This window comes from Dryas octopetala, chromosome 2, assembly GCF_963921425.1.
Source record: "Dryas octopetala chromosome 2, drDryOcto1.1, whole genome shotgun sequence".
NCBI classification, from domain to species: Eukaryota; Viridiplantae; Streptophyta; class Magnoliopsida; order Rosales; family Rosaceae; genus Dryas; species Dryas octopetala.
The window spans coordinates 20,955,762-20,976,057 of record NC_141367.1 but is presented as its reverse complement, the minus strand read 5'-3'; the positions used below and the strand labels follow the sequence as shown (position 1 = coordinate 20,976,057).

At 37.2% G+C, this 20,296-nt stretch overlaps 1 protein-coding gene and 1 pseudogene across 1 annotated transcript; both read right to left on the bottom strand.

Moving 5' to 3' along the window:
• Positions 1-4,860: 4,860 nt before the first annotated feature.
• Positions 4,861-8,750, bottom strand: LOC147294001 (putative calcium-transporting ATPase 13, plasma membrane-type). Its single transcript, XM_086230831.1, has one exon. It carries the CDS (start codon positions 8,414-8,416, stop codon positions 5,327-5,329), a length of 3,090 nt encoding a protein of 1,029 aa, XP_086086957.1. The 5' UTR covers positions 8,417-8,750; the 3' UTR covers positions 4,861-5,326.
• Positions 8,751-13,633: 4,883 nt separating this feature from the next.
• Positions 13,634-16,988, bottom strand: LOC147294000 (putative calcium-transporting ATPase 13, plasma membrane-type pseudogene; annotated as a pseudogene).
• Between the last annotated feature and the right edge of the window lie 3,308 nt (positions 16,989-20,296).

Here is a 20,296-nt window from a genome sequence, read left to right as displayed (position 1 = left end):
CAGAATTAATTTGTCTTGGCGTACCCAAGTGCGATAGGCTGGATTGGGGGTGGTGACAGTGTCTGTGGTGAGTGTTTGGGGAGGGCAGGGTGTGGAACCATCAATATACCCCAGAAGATCATAGCCAACAAATAAGGATTCAAATTGAATTTTCCAAGAAAGATAATTTGTGGAGGTGAGTTTGATGGGAGTCTGGGCAGCTGTGTTTATGGTGAGGAGTTGATGATTGTTGGAAGTGAGAATGGCGTGAGGTGTTGCCATTGAGTTGAGGAAAGAAAAAAAAAAAAAATTAACAGGGGAGAGATTTTATGGCTCTGATACCATATAGAGAGATCAACCAAAAGGTGATTGGAAATCTTAAAATTTTATTCACTGCCGCAGCTAGATATATACAAGTAAAAGACTAAATTAGCTAGAAAACTGGAAGACCTATTCTTAAGGAATTCTAGAAGACTAATCAGCTAAAACAAGAATTCAAATTTGAAAGCATTTGAATACAGCAGTTACACAAGATACATCTCTTAGGCTAAGAAGATCCGAACATCAGTTACACAAGATACATCTCTTACATCTCATTCAAGGACAGTGGCATATCCGTTTGTCATATATAGATAGTATTAAAGCATTCATTATACACACTGTCTGAGTGTTGGCTTGGAGAAAGAGAGACTTTGATAGCTAGTGAGACAGAGATCATAAAAGGGTCAAAAAGTAGAAAGTACTGGATGGAGTGCTATTTTTGTTCAAACACACAAACAAAAGACAAGACCAAGTGACCAACAAGAGGCTTCTTCTTCCATTTTGTGAGACTTAACATCACAATTTGTCATCCCATTGAGGCTGTGCATGTTTCGTTGAGTTGCAATCTTTCTTGTATAATCTGAGTGTCTGCCATATGCAACTACAGAGTTTGACAAATCAAGCATGACAGCTAGGGGAGAGTGACATGAGTGAAGAAGCTTATTCATCTTCTTTTTTTGTTTGATGAGAGAATGAATGAAATGTGAGCAGATTATTCAAGGCATATATATATGGCAGCTCGCGTGCCTTGAATCCTCATAGAAAGTCCTAATCCAGTACTGCAGATGATTAGGACTGTCTATCGGGGTACAAGGCATGGAAGTGGCCAAGGAGAGCTCACAAGTTCATCCAATTCCACCTCGCTGTCAATGTTGCTGCTCTTGTAATCAACTTTGTTGCAGCCGTACGTTTCAGTGTTTCACCAGGTAAAGTGCTCAAACTACAGCTGAACTTTGATTATAGTTATATTTTGGCTTAATTATAATTTTGGTAGCCAATTTCATTTTAGTCCCTTTAATCACATCCCTACCAATTTAGTTGACGGAAATATGTTGTAACATAGAAGGTTATTACAGTCATTTTCTCAAATATGGAAAGCATTTTTGTGACTAGTGAAATGAATGACTATAACCACCTTTTATGTGACCAGCAGGTCCAGCAAATCACATTTTCGTTAGCTAAATTGATGAAAATGTGATGTTTAGACACAATTACAATTACTAATAAAAAATTATGATAGAATTATAAAAAATTAAAGCTATAAAGTCTAAAATAGATTTGAGTTTATATTATTGAGATAAAAAATGCACTCTGAACTTATTTTTTTCTTTTAAATGATGTAGTGAATTACTTTGAGGTGTCTATTCAAATTGTTTTCCCTCGAAATTGTTTGAACAATGTAAATAATTCATGGTTGTCTATTCAAATTGTAGAAAATGACATTCTGTTTGAATAGACCAATCAATGAAATGTACTTTATGTGAGAATGTGAAGTGTTGTTCCACGAGGAATGTACTTGTATAGGCTTAATCTTGATCAAATTGGAACAATGAGGTGTGTCGTCTCGTAGAAGTGTTCTTCAGCTTTTAGCGGTTGAGGGATCAGCACTTGTGTATTGTCCTCTTATTCTTTTTAAGGATGTCCTCTTATCCAATCTCCAAATTTTTGTATGATCTAAGGGTGATGATCACTTCAATTTGTCTTAATTTACTTTAGCTTAAAAGAATCAATTGCCTTAATCCAAGCAATTTAGCTCTTGAATTTAACCAATCAAAGCTAATTCATCATTCTTATAGCCATGGTTTGTTGTGACTGTATATGTGTTACGATTTGAGTGAATTAGTAACATTATGTCTGTATGTCACATGGTGTTACAGTTACACAGAAAATTTTCTCCTCTCATAATTTGCTTCGTTTTATGAGTCATACACTGCACGTATTTTAAGTAGAATCCACGACTTGCATTAGTGAACATCGTTTACAAATCCAATCCAATCTAATCATATAGAATTGGTCGATTTTTATATCAATTAATCCTTCTCTTTTCAGCATTTAGACTTGTTTGTTTGGATTGTTTTTTCCTATTGGACCTCTACAAAAAACATATTTAAGCCGAGGATTGAACATTTTGAGCCGTACTTTATTAGTTTGTAATTTATGATATTTTTTAATTAAAAATACAACAAGCAAGAAATAAGATATTATAACCAATGATCATTTAGTCTAATGAATGACACCTAATTTCATTTTTGTAGGAGGAGGCTCTTAATTCAAAGGCTTATTCACACCATTGCCCCCTGTGAGATTTACTTTTTTTCACTTTGCCCCCTGAAACTTAAATCCTCTCAGTTTGCCACCTAAACTTCACACAGTTGTTGCAAAAGACCCTATGCCGTCAACTCTGTTAATTTTTCAGTTAAAATAGCTGATGTGGCACCTTTATGACATGAGTGAGACCTTTTTTTAGTTATGTAAGATCCATGTGAACAAAAAAAAAATAAAAAACAATTTTTAAACTAAAAAATAATAAGATCCATGTCAATTTTTTATAATTTTTTTTTGTCCACATGGATCTTACATAACTAGAAAGGGTCTCACTCATGCCATATAGGTGCCACGTCAGCTATTTTAACGGAAAAATTGACAGAGTTGACGGCATAGGGTCTTTTGTAACAACTGTGTGAAGTTCAGGTGGCAAACTGAGAGGATTTAAGTTTCAGGGGGCAAAGTGAAAAAAAGTGTATCTCACAAGGGGCAATGGTGTGAATAAGCCTAATTCAAAACTCATAAATGACATTAAAAAAAAAAAAATTGTAACATATCAATTTCAAATTAAGTTAAACAATTCCTTCATAAGTAAAACAAAACTTCAGAAAGAAAACATAAAAACTATTGTTACATATAAACAGGCATGGATCCAAGGGGTGGTTAGGACAGGCTATAGACTATCCAAATTTTTTTGTTTTTTTTTTGGACAAATTACACAAAACTACCTCAACTAACCACCCTATATCACTTGAGTACCCCAATAAAAAAAAGTTGCTCGTAGGTACCTCAATTACTGATTTTGCACACCTAGGTACCTCCGTCAACTTTTCTGTCAGGCCTGACGTTAATTGCCTACGTCGCACACTAGAAACATGCCACGTGGACAAAAACATAAAAAAATTTTAAAAAATGAACTAATTATTTAAAAAAACAAAAAATAAAAATAAAAACTCAAAAACAAAAAAAAGAACAAAAAAAAAGGAGGTGCAGGGGCTAGCTCCCAGCCTCCCTTCGCCTCCCACCCCTACCTCCGAGACCCACCCAACCCAGCCAACCACCCCTCCGACCCCAGCCACCTTGCGGCCGACCCCAGCCACCACGCCGCCGACCCACCCCCTCTCTTTCCACGCCTCTCTCCTCTCTCCCCGAAACCCTAGCCTAAGCCCAGCCCGAGCCTAGTGACCCACCCCTTCCTCCCTTTGCCTCCCCCAGTGTCCCACCCACCTCCCTCCCCTCTCCAGCCACCAGCTTCATCTCTTTCTTTCTGTCATTCTCTCTCCCTCTGTTTCTCTCTCTCTCTCTCTCTTATAGATCTGAACGAAGGTGGAGATCAGGGCGGGTGGGTCGGGGCTGGGGTTTCGGGGAGAGAGAGTGAAGTAGAGAGAGAGGAGATGGGAGGGGAGAGAAAGGGGGTGGGTGGCTCGGTCGGGGAGAGAGAGAGAGAGAGAGAGAGAGAAAGTGAGGGACGAGGAGAGAGAGAGAAAGTGTGAGGCAGAGAGAGGAGAGATGGGGTGAGTGGTCGAGTGGGTCGGCGGCGTGGTGGGTGGATCGGCGGCAGGGTAGCTAGGGTCGGAGGGGGGGATGGCTGGGAGGGGTGGGAGGCGGAGGGAGGCTGGGAGCTAGCCCCTGCAACTCCATTTTTTTTTTTTTTTAGTTTTTTAGTTTTTGAGTTATTAATTTTTTTTTTGTTTTTTTAAATAATTAGTTCATTTTTTTAAATTTTTTTTTTTATTTTGTCCACGTGGCATGTTTCTAGTGTGCCACGTAGGCAATTAACGGCAGGCCTGACGGAAAAGTTAACGGAGGTACCTAGGTGTGCAAAATCAGTAATTGAGGTACCTACGAGCAACTTTTTTTTATTTGGGTACTCAAGTGATATAGGGTGGTTAGTTGAGGTAGTTTTGTGTAATTTGCTCTTTTTTTTTTTTTTTTTTTTTTTCATATAGGACTATGTTAATCCCCTCCAATAATAACCCATACAGCTCTTACCCTTAGTCTAATATCTCAAATTCATTATATATGTTTGTGTGATTGTGTAGTGTTAACAAGTTCTTTAAAAATTTGGGAAATGTCATTAAAACAAAGGAAATTCTGTCAAAATTTTTAGAGATTAGTTCCACTAATTAAGAAAAATTAGCTTTAAGTTTAAGCTACCCGAGAGCAACGACCTTATCATAACGTAAGGTTTCATCCAATAACAATGCTATTACATGTTCTAATCTTAAAAATTACAATTACCAAAACATTACATTATTCGAACTGTTCTATACTTATTTGGAAATCGAGAGTCTCTCTAGAAAATTAGTAATACAACGAATTGGAGAATTGTATAAAGGGAAAGTAATTCTCATTAATTAAACTCAATATTACATGTGGCTATTTATAGCCTTTAAATAACAGAAGCCTGTTATAACAGACTTACCAATTGAAACCTAATGACTTCACATGTAAGCTAACAGCAGTGACACCTAAGCAATGACTGGACAACCTAACTAATACATACTCTATCAATACTAAGGTGGGAAAAAATGGTATAAATTACATCATCCACAAAATTCTGAGCATTCCTACAAATACATGTGCTGTACAATAAAGTTTAAATTACATAATTTAAGAATGGACAAAAGAATAATCATTTATTAACCAGAAAATGTAGAGAACTTTGAGCAGGTAGAAATGTAGAATCATCCCAAACTAAAGCAACCAAAAATCGTCCAACCATGCCAGAAGCAGCCTGGGGCTCCTTTCCTTCAAAATTTCAATTGGAGTTCTTATCTTTCTTCATCTTCAGATAGTTAAAAAAGGGTTTCTCTGGAACAGGTATAGACTTGACAACCCACCCAATTGGCCAAGACATGGCTGCAATTCCAATACATGCACCCCATTGTCCCCAATTCAACCTCTCTGTATCTGCAAATTTCTTGAGAAACTCCACCATCACCACCTGGAGCAAAATTGTCACTGCAATGATACCCAGAAACAATTTGTTGGTGTGTATTCCCTTGAAGACATTCTTCTTCTCAAGCTTCCTTGCATTGAACTCATTGAACACCTGGCAGAGCACAAAGGTATTGAAGATCAAGGTGGCCTTTACCTTGTCATCCACACCAAAGATTGATTTGCCTTTAAATTGCAAGATCAAGAGGATTGTGATCTGGTACAGAGCCTGAGGCAAGAGATTCCTCCACATGATGTTGGTGATGAGAGGCTCAGTCCTGCCCACAGGTGGCTTCTCCATGAGTTCTTTGGTGGGCTTCTCTGTGGCAAGAGCCAGAGCTCCCAGAGTGTCCATGATCAAGTTCACCCACAACAATTGAACTGCTGTTAACGGGACTTCACCTGCTGAAATTGCTGCTACAAAGTTGATGACAAGAGCTGCAACATTGACAGTGAGCTGGAATTGGATGAATTTCTGGATGTTGTTATAAACACATCTTCCCCACCTCAAAACTGTGGCCACTGAAGCAAAGTTGTCATCCATGATCACAATGTCTGAGCTCTCCTTAGCAACTTCAGTGCCTTGAATCCCCATAGAAAGTCCAATGTCAGCTTCTTTCAATGCCGGTGCATCATTCGTGCCATCACCGGTGACTGCAACCACATGGCCTTTCTGCTTCAAGCATTGCACCATTAGAAGCTTATCAAATGGAGAGGACCTTGCCATAACACAGATTTTGTCCACTTTCTGCAACCTCTCTTCTGGTGTGTAGTTGCGAAATTGCACGCCTTCTATCACTGCTCCACTGAACATGTCCTGGTCAGCCTTGAGTATCCCACATTCTGTGGCTATGGCTTTTGCAGTGAAAACATTGTCACCAGTGATCATTTTGATGTTCACCCCTGCATATTGACAGTCTTCAACTGCTTTCTTCACACCCGGGCGACATGGATCCTTAAGCCCCACGAGTCCTAATAGGGTCAGTCCATCTTCTTTTAGCAAAGTTTTGTGTTCTTGATCCACTTGCTCCTCTGCTGGAACTTCTTTTTGTGCAAAAGCGATACATCGGAGACTGCTTGCTGCCATGCCTTGAATAATCTGCTCAAATTTCAATTTTTCATTGTCATCCAGTTCCTTAATAAGTCCAGAGGCATTGTAGTAACTGGTGCACATTGCTAGTACCATCTCTGCAGCCCCTTTCCAATGTACTTGCATTGTATTGTCTGCCTTCCTCTTCATCAAAACCCCACTTCGTTTCTTCTGCGAATTGAATGCCTCAACATGGAGAATGCTACAACTCTTTACCACCTCCTGCATATCCATCTTTAAACCATTTACAGCCCATGAAAGAATGGCCTTTTCAGTGGGACTGCCAGAGATCTCAACTTCTGAATCCGAGGTAGGCCTGAATACACTACCAGTTGTATTCAGAGCAACCCCTTCTTGGATCAAATTAAGAACATAGGGAGAAATTGATGAATAAGCTTCTTCAGCCATAGACTCATCACCTAGCCAAAACTTAGTCACCTTCATCAGGTTCATTGTGAGAGTACCTGTTTTGTCAGTACAAATGATGGTGGCAGATCCCATGGTCTCACAAGCAGAGAGATTCCGTACCATTGCTTTATCAACCATCATTCTCTTCATGGAATAAGCAAGAGTAAGAGTTACAGCTAGTGGCAGACCTTCTGGGATTGCCACCACAACAATTGTAACAGCAGCTGCTACAATCCCAATCACCGCGTTTATTATGTCATCAACCTTGGTCTTGCTGCCAATATATTCTTTATTTCCATTCTCATCCTCTGTATTTCCTGTGAAGTAGCGAACCAACAAGACTACAAGAACTAGGAAAGCAACTGCCAAACCAACTTTACCTATTGAAGAAGTCAGCTTGTCAAGGCGTGCTTGCAAAGGTGTCTTTTCGCTATTGTCACGGCTGATATGGCTCATCATTTCGCCCCATGTCGTGTGCATCCCGACGGATGTGACAAGCATCCGGGCGTACCCATCAGCCACTTTGGTTCCAGAAATGAGGAATGGATTCTTGGTGTGGCTAATTTCGACATGATCACTCTCCCCTGTCATGCTCGATTCGTCTACTTGCAATGAATGACCCTCCAAGAGCAACCCATCAGCTGGAACTTGGTCTCCAATCTTCAAACAAATGACATCACCGACCACAATTTCGAATATTGAAATCTGTTGGCGCCTGCCGCCTCTCACAGCTTCAATTTGGACATTGTCACTGACCTTTGACAATTTGTCAAACTGTCTACTCTGCCTGTAATTACTTATTGCTGACACAGAGATTACCAGAAAGACCGCCAGAAATATGCTTCCGCCGTCTATCCAGCCTTCTTTCAATCCATGCTCTTTGATGCCGAAGCCAAGAGAGAGCGCGGCACAGCCTAAGAGGATGACAATGGTGAGGTCCTTGAAGGCCTCCCAAACAAAATGGAAGAACCCTTTTGTTGGGGGCTTCTTGTACGTGTTCAAACCAAATGATTCATGTCGGCGGGCAATATCTTCAGAATCACCATGGATTCCATGTTCTGCATCAGTTTTGAGAGCTGATGCAACTTCTTCAGCCCCTCCGAACTCAAGGAGCTGGTTGAGATTTTTGTGCTTCACAAGCTCAGTGAGGGTTGCTTGATCAATTTTGAAGGTGTTGTCAGCTGGCACTGGCTCTACAGTAATAGTAGCATAAGAGGGAGAGCGAGGTATTTTGGTGGTGTTTGTGTTTTTGGTTACAGAAGGTTTGAAGAAAGAGAGGAGGGCTCTAGAGCAGTAGATGGTGACAAAAGCAGAATGCCATTTGCTTTTGTGCGTGCTAAGAGTCGAGTTTTGAGCATTGAGAAGCAACTCAATCTTAATGCACCCCAATGTGGCATGCAGGGTGGTAGACATTGTTCAATTCAAAAGCACAAAATTAAGGAAGAGATACAAAATGACTTCTAACTCTGAGCAATTGCAATTGACAAGATGCGATGGTATCACAATTCACAAGGAATGAAAGAAGTAAAAAGGAAAAAGTTTATGGAACTAATGTGATCGAAGTTTGTAGAATGCAAAACTAGTACTACAACACCAAATGGATAAGCTATGTACGTATTATTGTATTGTGATTGAGGATGACCACCTGCATGAGTGTCCTACTTATAACATCCAGTTTGCTTGGGAGAAAATCGTTTGTGTTTGATTCTATAGAAAACGTAAACGTGTTAAACACGGCCGCAATGCATATCATAGCCCCGCGTAAGTTCCGACGCTTTCTGATTTATGAGGTACTCCGTACACACTGAAAGTCCGCTCTTAAAGAAACTGTAGTGGATGCCAGGAGCCATCTTTCTTCATCAACAGAAATTTCATTGTGGTCAGCTTGAAAAACAAATCAAAGATCAAACGCGTACATATATAAATATATATATGATGTTCAGGCTTCATGTGTACGATATATAAGATCACAAGTTTGTTATCTTTTGTTTTGTATTATTATAACTCTTCGATCGACCAGGAGAGTTCTTCGAAGTTTCCAATATGATCAACGAGTATGAATACAATTGATGCCGTAATTTTTAGTTTAATGTAGGTGGATTTTTTTGAAGCTAAGCACACAAGATTTTTTAGTTTAATTATTGTGTGCTTATCTTGTACTAATACAAGGCCACGATGAGATTTGGATTCTCTTTTAGTCCCTTGTGCATGTACTTATCTCGCATTAATTAATTAAAATTTTGTTATTATACAGTAATTTCATAATTTGAATCGTTCATTTTTTAGATTAGATCATCACTGCACAAAATCAAATAAATCATAAATTATTTAGTTATGTAACTATTATTGAATAAACAGACAATGAGTCTAAGTATTATTAAAATCGTATGTTTATTTTATAACAGTTAAATGATGTCCAACTGATTTTCGATTTGATTGATTTTTTGCAGAGATGATCTTTAAAGATGATTTAAAAAATAAATAATTTTAATCATGAATATATAATGTAAAACGACATAACATTAATTGATTAATATGAAATTAATACATAAGGAATTAAGAGATAACCCAAATTTGTGTCGATGTAACAATTTTATCTAATAATTTTTTAATATTATAAGACCGACCCATATTAGAGAAAGTGAGAAGAGAGTTTCGTTTCTAGAAACATCAATATCCAAAGTCTATTGATTTCAATAGGCAAAAGCCACAAAAGGTTTTAGACCAAAAAAATAGTCAAAATGTGTGATAAGGTTGTTCCCGCAACATTCAACAAATCAGATTTTTTTGCATACTAGAACATATATATATAAAAATAGAAATGAAAAAATTGGACGATTTGGATCGACACAAAACGACTCGCGTGGGCCCTAACAAGATCATACCTCAACATAAATAAGTTGAAATATACCTCAACAGAAAGAGTCTGATATATATATATATATATATATATACATTCGCTCCCAATAATCTCGCACCTTACAGGAATGATGTAGACCCGCATAAGAAAAAGCAAGTTTAATTGAACCACGTCACCCACCCAATTGCGAGGTTTTATCTCAAGAAAACTTCGATGCAATTTTAGGAGATATCCCACCTAGTTAATATAATTTTATATCCGACAACTTAATTATTATATTCAATTATGAACAATCTTATATTCAAATATGAACAATCACTAATCTGTTCCACTTAGTTTGGGCTCTAGGAATTTTCTCTGAGCTACTCCATCTATTGAGCAATTGAGTCGTCATTGACCATATGCATGCTCCACCTCAAACAATAATAGCATACCAACCATGCATTCCAGCCGAATCTTCGACTCTTTTTTTTTTTTAGAAAATTAGGATTAAATATTAAATATCAATAATTTTTCAATAAAGCAGCAAGCCACTAATTTTTTTTAGTTTAGGTACTAACCTAGAATAAGACATTTTGGATTAGGTCACAAATTAGTTTGTTATATAGTTGTGACTGTCGAACAATCACAGTTGTGATTAAACTGTGACTGTTTCAAATTTATAAAAATTTAAAATTTTTAAGAGTTTAATACTTTTGATTTAGGCTTGGGGGATGAAGTCATATAAGTCAAAGACTAAACAGTAAAGTTTAAGCGTTGCAAATATTGAAAAAACAACAAATCAATAAAAAAGTTATGACTGTTAGACAGTCACAGCTCGATATAACCATGTTTTTTAAAATTGGTACCTAAATTGAAATTTAGTACCTAAAGTAAAATGACATAAATGTTTTGGTAGTTAAAATGAAAAAACATTATAATTTGGTACCTAAAATCAACGAACCTTTTTTTTTTTTGTTACAAATCAAAGCCAAGGAAAGAGACCTAGAGAGGGAGGGGGGATCAAAACCCGATGAGGTGGGGGCAGCACAACTGTTTGGCCAATTGGCCTACCCAAGTCCTCTCCATTTTTGGTCGAGCAAGTTTTAGTTGAGCCGAACCATCCACTTTGATATCCCCTGTTGAGTGCTCACTTCTTTTGGTCCTCCCACCTTACACGTACATATTTTCTCCAATTTAACCACTAAAGTTCACCACCAAAGTGAGTGCAAGCACAAATGACCAATTCAGATGCAAGTTTTATCTTAAAAATTCTAGGTCCAATTTCTCACTTAATTAATGTATCAAATTATGATAATCAATCATTTATCCAATGTATGCTAATTGAATTTAGTCTATAATTAATTCCTAACATAGTAACATGTGTACTGAAATTCATTCAGCACGTGTTGGGCTTTGTCATTAGCTTTTATTTTTGGACTTGGATTTACCTTTTCTTGGGCCTAGATTAATCCCATGTGTATTATTTAGCCCATACTGCCTTTCGGCCCACTGCGAAATATGTGCCACACACAAGGTTTTTCCAAAATTTGGCCCACGTACAAGGTTATAGCTAATAAAATATGAAAAATGTTGTTTGTTCTAACTATTATAAATTTCCAACTTGTGTTTCTCAACTAATTATATTGACATCATCTCATTTATTATTTTTATAAGAATAAGAATCCTGTATATATACAAGATTACTACAGCCAAATAAGGTAAATCGAAGGAAAAATTCATGAAGGAGAATGAGAGAAAATCATGGAGGAGAATGAGGGGATTAAATTAATCAATCAAGGAAATCAAGTGAGCTAGATGATGATGAATAGGTGATCTGGGTATAATTAACACCCAACAAACTAGAGATACTTTTAACAATGTGTTGAGTTTGGTGAGATGGTGTAACATATTGGAGTAATTTTTCAGTATGATCATCACACCACCACTTGAACCTATCTATTATAATATATGTATATTTATTAATACTATACAAATTTAACCATTTTCCACCATTGATATATAACACGTGGATTAGTAATACTACGTGGCAGTGTGACGGTCGCACACAAATTTTTTTCAAATATATTGGACATGGATATGAGAGGCTAAGATGAGTGCAAACATCTATAGTGGTAGACAAAACATATATATATATTCGACAAAATGGCTATGAGAAACTAATTATGAGAGACTATTTTATAAGAGCCCCTAGATTAATCCAAAGCATGACACATATTAACTTCACTCATACCCATTTTATTACCCAAAAACCTGTTTTAAATTACTAACCCTTAAAAAAATTAAAAATAAAAATAAAAACCTCACCCAAACCCAATATTTTATTGCTTGTCCCGTTTTTTACCCCATTTGCCGACGGGTCACTCCATATCCTTCTAAGGTATAGAATGAGGCTTGTGGAGGCTGCATGTTAATTTTTAACTCTGAAATTTTGCACGAAGCCCTGAGTTGAAACATAACATAAAGTCGACAAACTATATGTCATTTGTTGGGGTGGCAATTTGTGTTATCGTGTCATATTCGTGTTGTGTCATATTGGGTTCGTGTCGACAATTACACAAACCCAAAAAATGTACATTGTAATCGTGCTATCGTGTCGTATCATATTCGTGTACACTGTAATCGTGTTATCGTATAAAAAATTGTCACCCCCAGCTCATTTGATTAATCTAAGGACTCTTATAAAATTGTCTCTCACAATATTTTATATTAACTAGCCTCATATATTCATAACCTTGGTAAGTTAGTTTTTTAATGAACAAATGTTTAGCCTAACTATTTATTTTTGTCCGCATTAAATACTCTGATCCAACCCATTTACTTAAACTAAAAAAGCTTAACCTATTTTGAGTTATAATACTTGGGGTACGGGTGTTATGGTCTTGAATGTCCTCAAGAGTCAAGATATATGATGATGTGAGATTCTGAGTTTTGGGGCGTCACAAAAAAGTGGCTCATGAGTTGTCTTCCGAAAGTACTTATTTTAGTTTGTAACCTTAAGGGATTTTAATGAAAACGTTTCATATTTAAATATTAATATTTTTGTTGCAACTTTTAACTCTGATTCAACCCAGAGAATAGTTACCATGTAAATATGATGGGTGAATATTATATATTGAACAAAGGATTTGATTATAAAGGTTATACCAATAGGTGGTTCGACTGAACGCGTAGGCTTTGATACCTTGGTGGGGGGTTTAGCTATGGCCTATGGGTGTGTGGCTTTTGATTCCAGCATGGAGCCTTGTTAATTTGAAGGGTTGTGTACGGTCCATTATTTTGATCTCTCTCCACCACATGTCGAGGGGGATTCTTTGCGTGTTCAGATGGGCAGCTAACTTTCAGACGGATTTTTTATGATATTAATTTGTGCTTTAGTGAGATCTAGCTCTCGGGAGTCCTTCTATTTCCCATATTCTCGTAAGGCAATGGGGTGGACCATAGACTAACCTAACAGCGGTGTTGGTTTCTCATAATTGCCTCTAAACTGAGGAGCCTCCTACTTTGATTACAGATGTTTTTCTAAAATAATTATGTAATGTTTTATGAGTTTAACCAAAAATTTTGCTTCTTTTCAATAAAAAGTAGAGAATTAATAATAAATTAATAACTAGAGAATGAAGAGAAATTTGAAGAATGCCTGAATTTTAAAATTTTTTAATTACGTACTAAAAGATTACACTATTCGAACTGTCCTATACTGTACTAAGGTGGGAAAATAAATTTTAAACTACATTATAACTAAATACTGAACATTGTACATATATATACGTACAACAAAGTTTCAATAACATTATTTTCGAATAATCAATTATATCTACCAAAAAATATCCAACCAGAACAGACACTTCCAGCATGGGGGTTCTTTCCCTTCGAAGTTCAATTGGAGTTCTTATCTTTCTTCATCTTCAGGTAGCTGAAAAAGGGTTTCTCTGGAACAGGTATAGACTTGACAACCCATCCAATTGGCCAAGAGACGGCTGCAATTCCAATACATGCACCCCATTGTCCCCAATTTAACCTCTCTGTATCTGCAAATTTCTTGAGAAACTCCACCATCACCACCTGGAGCACAATTGTCACTGCAATGATCCCCAAGAACAATTTGTTGGTGTGTATTCCCTTGAAGACATTCTTCTTCTCAAGCTTCCTTGCATTGAACTCATTGAACACCTGGCAGAGCACAAAGGTATTGAAGATCAAGGTGGCCTTTACCTTATCATCCACACCAAAGATTGATTTGCCTTTAAATTGCAAGATCAAGAGGATTGTGATCTGGTACAGAGCCTGAGGCAAGAGGTTCCTCCACATGATGTTGGTGATGAGAGGCTCAGTCCTGCCCACAGGTGGCTTCTCCATGAGTTCTTTGGTGGGCTTCTCTGTGGCAAGAGCCAGAGCTCCCAGAGTGTCCATGATCAAGTTCACCCACAGCAATTGAACTGCTGTTAATGGGACTTCACCTGCTGAAATTGCTGCTACAAAGTTGATGACAAGAGCTGCAACATTGACAGTGAGCTGGAATTGGATGAACTTCTGGATGTTGTTATAAACACATCTTCCCCACCTCAAAACTGTGGCCACTGAAGCAAAGTTGTCATCCATGATCACAATGTCTGAGCTCTCCTTAGCAACTTCAGTGCCTTGAATCCCCATAGAAAGTCCAATGTCAGCTTCTTTCAATGCCGGTGCATCATTCGTGCCATCACCGGTGACTGCAACCACATGGCCTTTCTGCTTCAAGCATTGCACCATTAGAAGCTTATCAAATGGAGACGACCTTGCCATAACACAGATTTTGTCCACTTTCTGCAACCTCTCTTCTGGTGTGTAGTTGCGAAATTGCACGCCTTCTATCACTGCTCCACTGAACATGTCCTGGTCAGCCTTGAGTATCCCACATTCTGTGGCTATGGCTTTTGCAGTGAAAACATTGTCACCAGTGATCATTTTGATGTTCACCCCTGCATATTGACAGTCTTCAACTGCTTTCTTCACACCCGGGCGACATGGATCCTTAAGCCCCACGAGTCCTAATAGGGTCAGTCCATCTTCTTTTAGCAAAGTTTTGTGTTCTTGATCCACTTGCTCCTCTGCTGGAACTTCTTTTTGTGCAAAAGCGATACATCGGAGACTGCTTGCTGCCATGCCTTGAATAATCTGCTCAAATTTCAATTTTTCATTGTCATCCAGTTCCTTAATAAGTCCAGAGGCATTGTAGTAACTGGTGCACATTGCTAGTACCATCTCTGCAGCCCCTTTCCAATGTACTTGCATTGTATTGTCTGCCTTCCTCTTCATCAAAACCCCACTTCGTTTCTTCTGCGAATTGAATGCCTCAACATGGAGAATGCTACAACTCTTTACCACCTCCTGCATATCCATCTTTAAACCATTTACAGCCCATGAAAGAATGGCCTTTTCAGTGGGACTGCCAGAGATCTCAACTTCTGAATCCGAGGTAGGCCTGAATACACTACCAGTTGTATTCAGAGCAACCCCTTCTTGGATCAAATTAAGAACATAGGGAGAAATTGATGAATAAGCTTCTTCAGCCATAGACTCATCACCTAGCCAAAACTTAGTCACCTTCATCAGGTTCATTGTGAGAGTACCTGTTTTGTCAGTACAAATGATGGTGGCAGATCCCATGGTCTCACAAGCAGAGAGATTCCGTACCATTGCTTTATCAACCATCATTCTCTTCATGGAATAAGCAAGAGTAAGAGTTACAGCTAGTGGCAGACCTTCTGGGATTGCCACCACAACAATTGTAACAGCAGCTGCTACAATCCCAATCACCGCGTTTATTATGTCATCAACCTTGGTCTTGCTGCCAATATATTCTTTATTTCCATTCTCATCCTCTGTATTTCCTGTGAAGTAGCGAACCAACAAGACTACAAGAACTAGGAAAGCAACTGCCAAACCAACTTTACCTATTGAAGAAGTCAGCTTGTCAAGGCGTGCTTGCAAAGGTGTCTTTTCGCTATTGTCACGGCTGATATGGCTCATCATTTCGCCCCATGTCGTGTGCATCCCGACGGATGTGACAAGCATCCGGGCGTACCCATCAGCCACTTTGGTTCCAGAAATGAGGAATGGATTCTTGGTGTGGCTAATTTCGACATGATCACTCTCCCCTGTCATGCTCGATTCGTCTACTTGCAATGAATGACCCTCCAAGAGCAACCCATCAGCTGGAACTTGGTCTCCAATCTTCAAACAAATGACATCACCGACCACAATTTCGAATATTGAAATCTGTTGGCGCCTGCCGCCTCTCACAGCTTCAATTTGGACATTGTCACTGACCTTTGACAATTTGTCAAACTGTCTACTCTGCCTGTAATTACTTATTGCTGACACAGAGATTACCAGAAAGACCGCCAGAAATATGCTTCCGCCGTCTATCCAGCCTTCTTTCAATCCATGCTCTTTGATGCCGAAGCCAAGAGAGAGTGCGGCGCAGCCTAAGAGGATGACAATTGTGAGGTCCTTGAAGGCTTCCCACACAAAATGGAAGAATCCTTTTGTTGGGGGCTTCTTATATGTGTTTGAACCAAATGTCTCAACTCGGTGGGCAATATCTTCAGCATCACTATTGATTCCATGCTCTGCCTCAGTTTTGAGAGCTGATGCAACTTCTTCAACCCCTCCCAACTCATGGAGCTGGTTGAGATTTCTCTGCTTGACAACCTCAGTGAGGCTTGTTTGATCAATTTTGAAGCTGCTATGAGCTGGCACTGAGTTTATAGCAATAGTGTTTACAGTAATAGTGGCATAAGAGGGAGTGCGAGGTATTTTGGTGTTGTTTGTGGTTTTGGGTGCAGAAGGATTAGTTTGGAAGAAAGAGAGGAAGGCTCTGGAGCAGTAAATGGTGACAAAAGCAGAATGCCATCTTCTTTTGTGAATGCTAAGAGTAGTGTTTGGAGCATCAAGATGCAACTCCATCTCAATGCACCCCAACTCTGCATGCAGGGTGTTAGACATGCTTTAATTCCAAAGTAGAAAATTACGCAAACTGAAGAATATGAAGGCAGAGATACAAGTATATATAAGAATTCAAAAGGAAAAGCTTAAGGGATTAATGAACCGTTTGTAAAGATTGCATGGAAGTACGTACTAGAATTGCAAATGAATAAGCTAATTGTTGCTGGCACCTTGCATGAATGTCCTTACTTATAAGAACCTATTCTTCTTATATAGGGGACTAAAAAAGCGTGTTGTATAGTTTTCTGTTTGGTAGGGTGAGGCGTGTTCGTGTTAATTTCCAGAGAGAGGCCAAAAACCATGAGATACCGCGTGTATAATGATCTTTTTCCCACGCAGTCAATGACTTAGCTTCAGGGAGAGGGCTGACACCGACTGAATAGTAGTAGCCTCCCGGAAGGAGAAGCCACCTGAAAAAATATTTTATCTTTTTTTTTTGCCATGAAAATTTTTTGTATATTAATTCAGGGGGTTTTGAAATTGAAGAAAATATATTAGGTGCGCTTCTTTTTATTTAACACGGTACTCCATAACTTTAGGGGAATTTGATTTGGATTTTGGACACTATAATCCTCGCATATATTGGCACGTATCCAACATAATATGGTATTACCGGACCCACACCATATTAGAGAAGTAAGAAGTGAGTTTTGTTTCTGTATCATATATCCAAATTAGTTTATATGATTTTGTTTTGGTCTCAAGTCTATTTGATTCAATAAGAGGGTAGTCATTTGCTTTATAAAAGAAGGCACTGCAGCCCATCTATATACGATGGCGGCTTCCAGATTGTTGCCACGACCCAGCAACTCATGTACTACCAGTAATTATCAGTCGAAAACCCCCATTATATACCTCGGCACTTTGGCAATAATAAGCATTTTAGAAAACCTGTAGGATGTGTAAACTTTTTTCAATTTTCCTTGTTTCTGTAGTATTTAATTATTTGGTAGATTTATGTACCTCTATCACTTATACCTGCTGTGTGTATGGATAGGTGTGTTTGTTGGGTATAGTAAGTAGAAACTGTTGGGAGTGATATTGGGTTTAGTTGTTGAGTAACTTGGGTTTTAGTAAGGGTTGTTTAGGAAAAAATATTGAGTGTCCTAATAAGTTTTAAATTTTTTTAAATTAAAGGTGTGTGTAAAGAATGTGTTGGGGTTAATGATAACAAAACCGGGTCCAAATAGCGGCACCTTTTTTTTTTTTTTTGTGCCAAAGTTTACTTTTGTTTCTGTAGTTTGAGTTAAGTTTCACTTTAGTTTCTATAGTTTCAATTTTTATGATTTTGATCTTGTAATTTATAAATCATTGCAATTCAAAGACATATTAACATTTTGGTTCATTGAATCGTCAAATTTGTAGTGTTTTCAATTATGTATTTTACAAACTATTTCGATTTTGGTCATGTACTTTACATACAATTAGCAATTCAATGATCAATTTGCTATTTTTTATATTTTTTATGTGTAATGATTAAATTATAAATTTATGTAATAAAATATATTTAATTAATTTAATTTTTCTGGTTGATTTTTTTTTTAACAGATGAAATGGGCCGTCATGTTTACTTGTTATTTTTTGTGTTGTGTTCGTGTTTGTAATTTTTTTTTCACCCATTAGCTTAATGAGTCATGTTATGTTCAACCCAAACTCGCAAAAACAGGACCCATTGTCAGATGTATCATTATACATGTTCTATTGAAGACTAGGCCTTGTTTGAAATTGCTGTTTGGGGGGTTAAAGCACTATTTTAAAAAAATTTAGCACTTAAATGTGTTTGGTAAAATGATACACAACTCACAAAGTCACAAGTGAAATTTGGAGAAGCGGCGAAAACTTATTCTAATGAAAAGCTGCCGGTTTCTTTTAATAAAACTTTTTAATACCAATAATATCCTCACTTTTTATTTTTGAAATTACAACTTGTGTCCTTCATTAATTACCTCTGTCAACTACTATTGTCGCTCTCAAATTCTGAATTCTCTACTACTCCCATAAGTTCTCTCTCCCTATTTTGGAAGAGGCATCATTTTTTTTTTTTAGTATACGCCACTGAAAAAGTGAACGATGACGTAGCCCTTCCAAATTCTAATGAAGTGGTGAGTGGGTTTTGACGGAATAAGATTCATGCACAACTTAACGGAAAATTCTGATCCATATTCCATTGCAATCACTGGAACTGAGGAATTAGACTGGAAGAGTAGTCCGCAGGAATATAAGGCAAAATTGTGTTCATCTTGTCCCGGTCTATAAGCACAATGAAATTAAGGGTTATAAATGCAGTCCGCTCAATTAATTATCTTTTTTTCTTTTGGACCAAAGCTTAATTAGCTGAATTTCAAGTAAGTATACAAGATGAACCTTAGCTTAATTAATTAATTAATCAAATGATTCATGTCGGCGGGCAATATCTTCAGCATCACCATGAATTCCATGTTGAGATTTTTGTGCTTCACAAGCTCAGTGAGGGTTGTTTGATCAATTTTGAAGGTGTTATCAGCTGGCACTGGCTTTACAGTAATAGTAGCATAAGAGGGAGAGCGAGGTATTTTCGTGGTGTTTGTGTTTTTGGTTACAGAAGGTTTGAAGAAAGAGAGGAGGTTTCTAGAGATTCATTATGTATTATTATAAATTTATAACTTGTCGACCAGAAGAGTTTCTTCGAAGTTTCCAAAATGATCAACGAGTATGAATACAATTGATGCCGTAACTTTTTAGTTTAACGTAGGTGGACATTAATTATTAGTATATTATATATATTTTAAATGTATAAATTAAGTGTTCATTTATTTATAACATGTAAATTAATTACATTATTTTTAGTTTAATGTAGGTGGACATTAATTATTAGTATATTATATATATTTTAAAAGTATAAATTAAGTGATCATTTATTTATAACACGTAAATTAATTACATCACGTCGCTTATGAGATTCGGATTCTCTACTAATCTCTTGTGTGCTTAATTAGTTTCAAAAAAATCTCGGGTGCTTATCTCGTACTAATACATCACATGGCCCATGAGATTTGGATTCTCTTTCCCTTATGTACTTATCTCGTACTAATCAATTAAAATTTTATTGTTTTATATTGTCTCATAATAGGAACTGTTCATTTTTTAAATTACTCTTTAAAAATTATCACCGCAAGAAAATCAAAGAAATTAAAAATTATTTAATTATGTAACTATTATTGAATAAACAGACATTAAAATCGTATGTTTATTTTATAACAGTTAAATGACCAAATAATTTTTGATTTGATGAAGTTTTTGCAGAAATGAACTTTAAAGAAGATCTAAAAAATAAACAGTTTTAATCATAAATATATAATGTAAAATGGCATAACTTTAATTGATTAATATGAGATTAATACATAAGGAATTAACAGATGATCCAAATTTGTGGCGATGTAACGATTTTATATAATAATTTTTTA

Coding starts and splice junctions, on each gene's coding strand:
- LOC147294001 (XM_086230831.1), bottom strand. CDS start 8,416: ATGTCTACCACCCTGCATGCCACATTGGGGTGCATTAAGATTGAGTTG.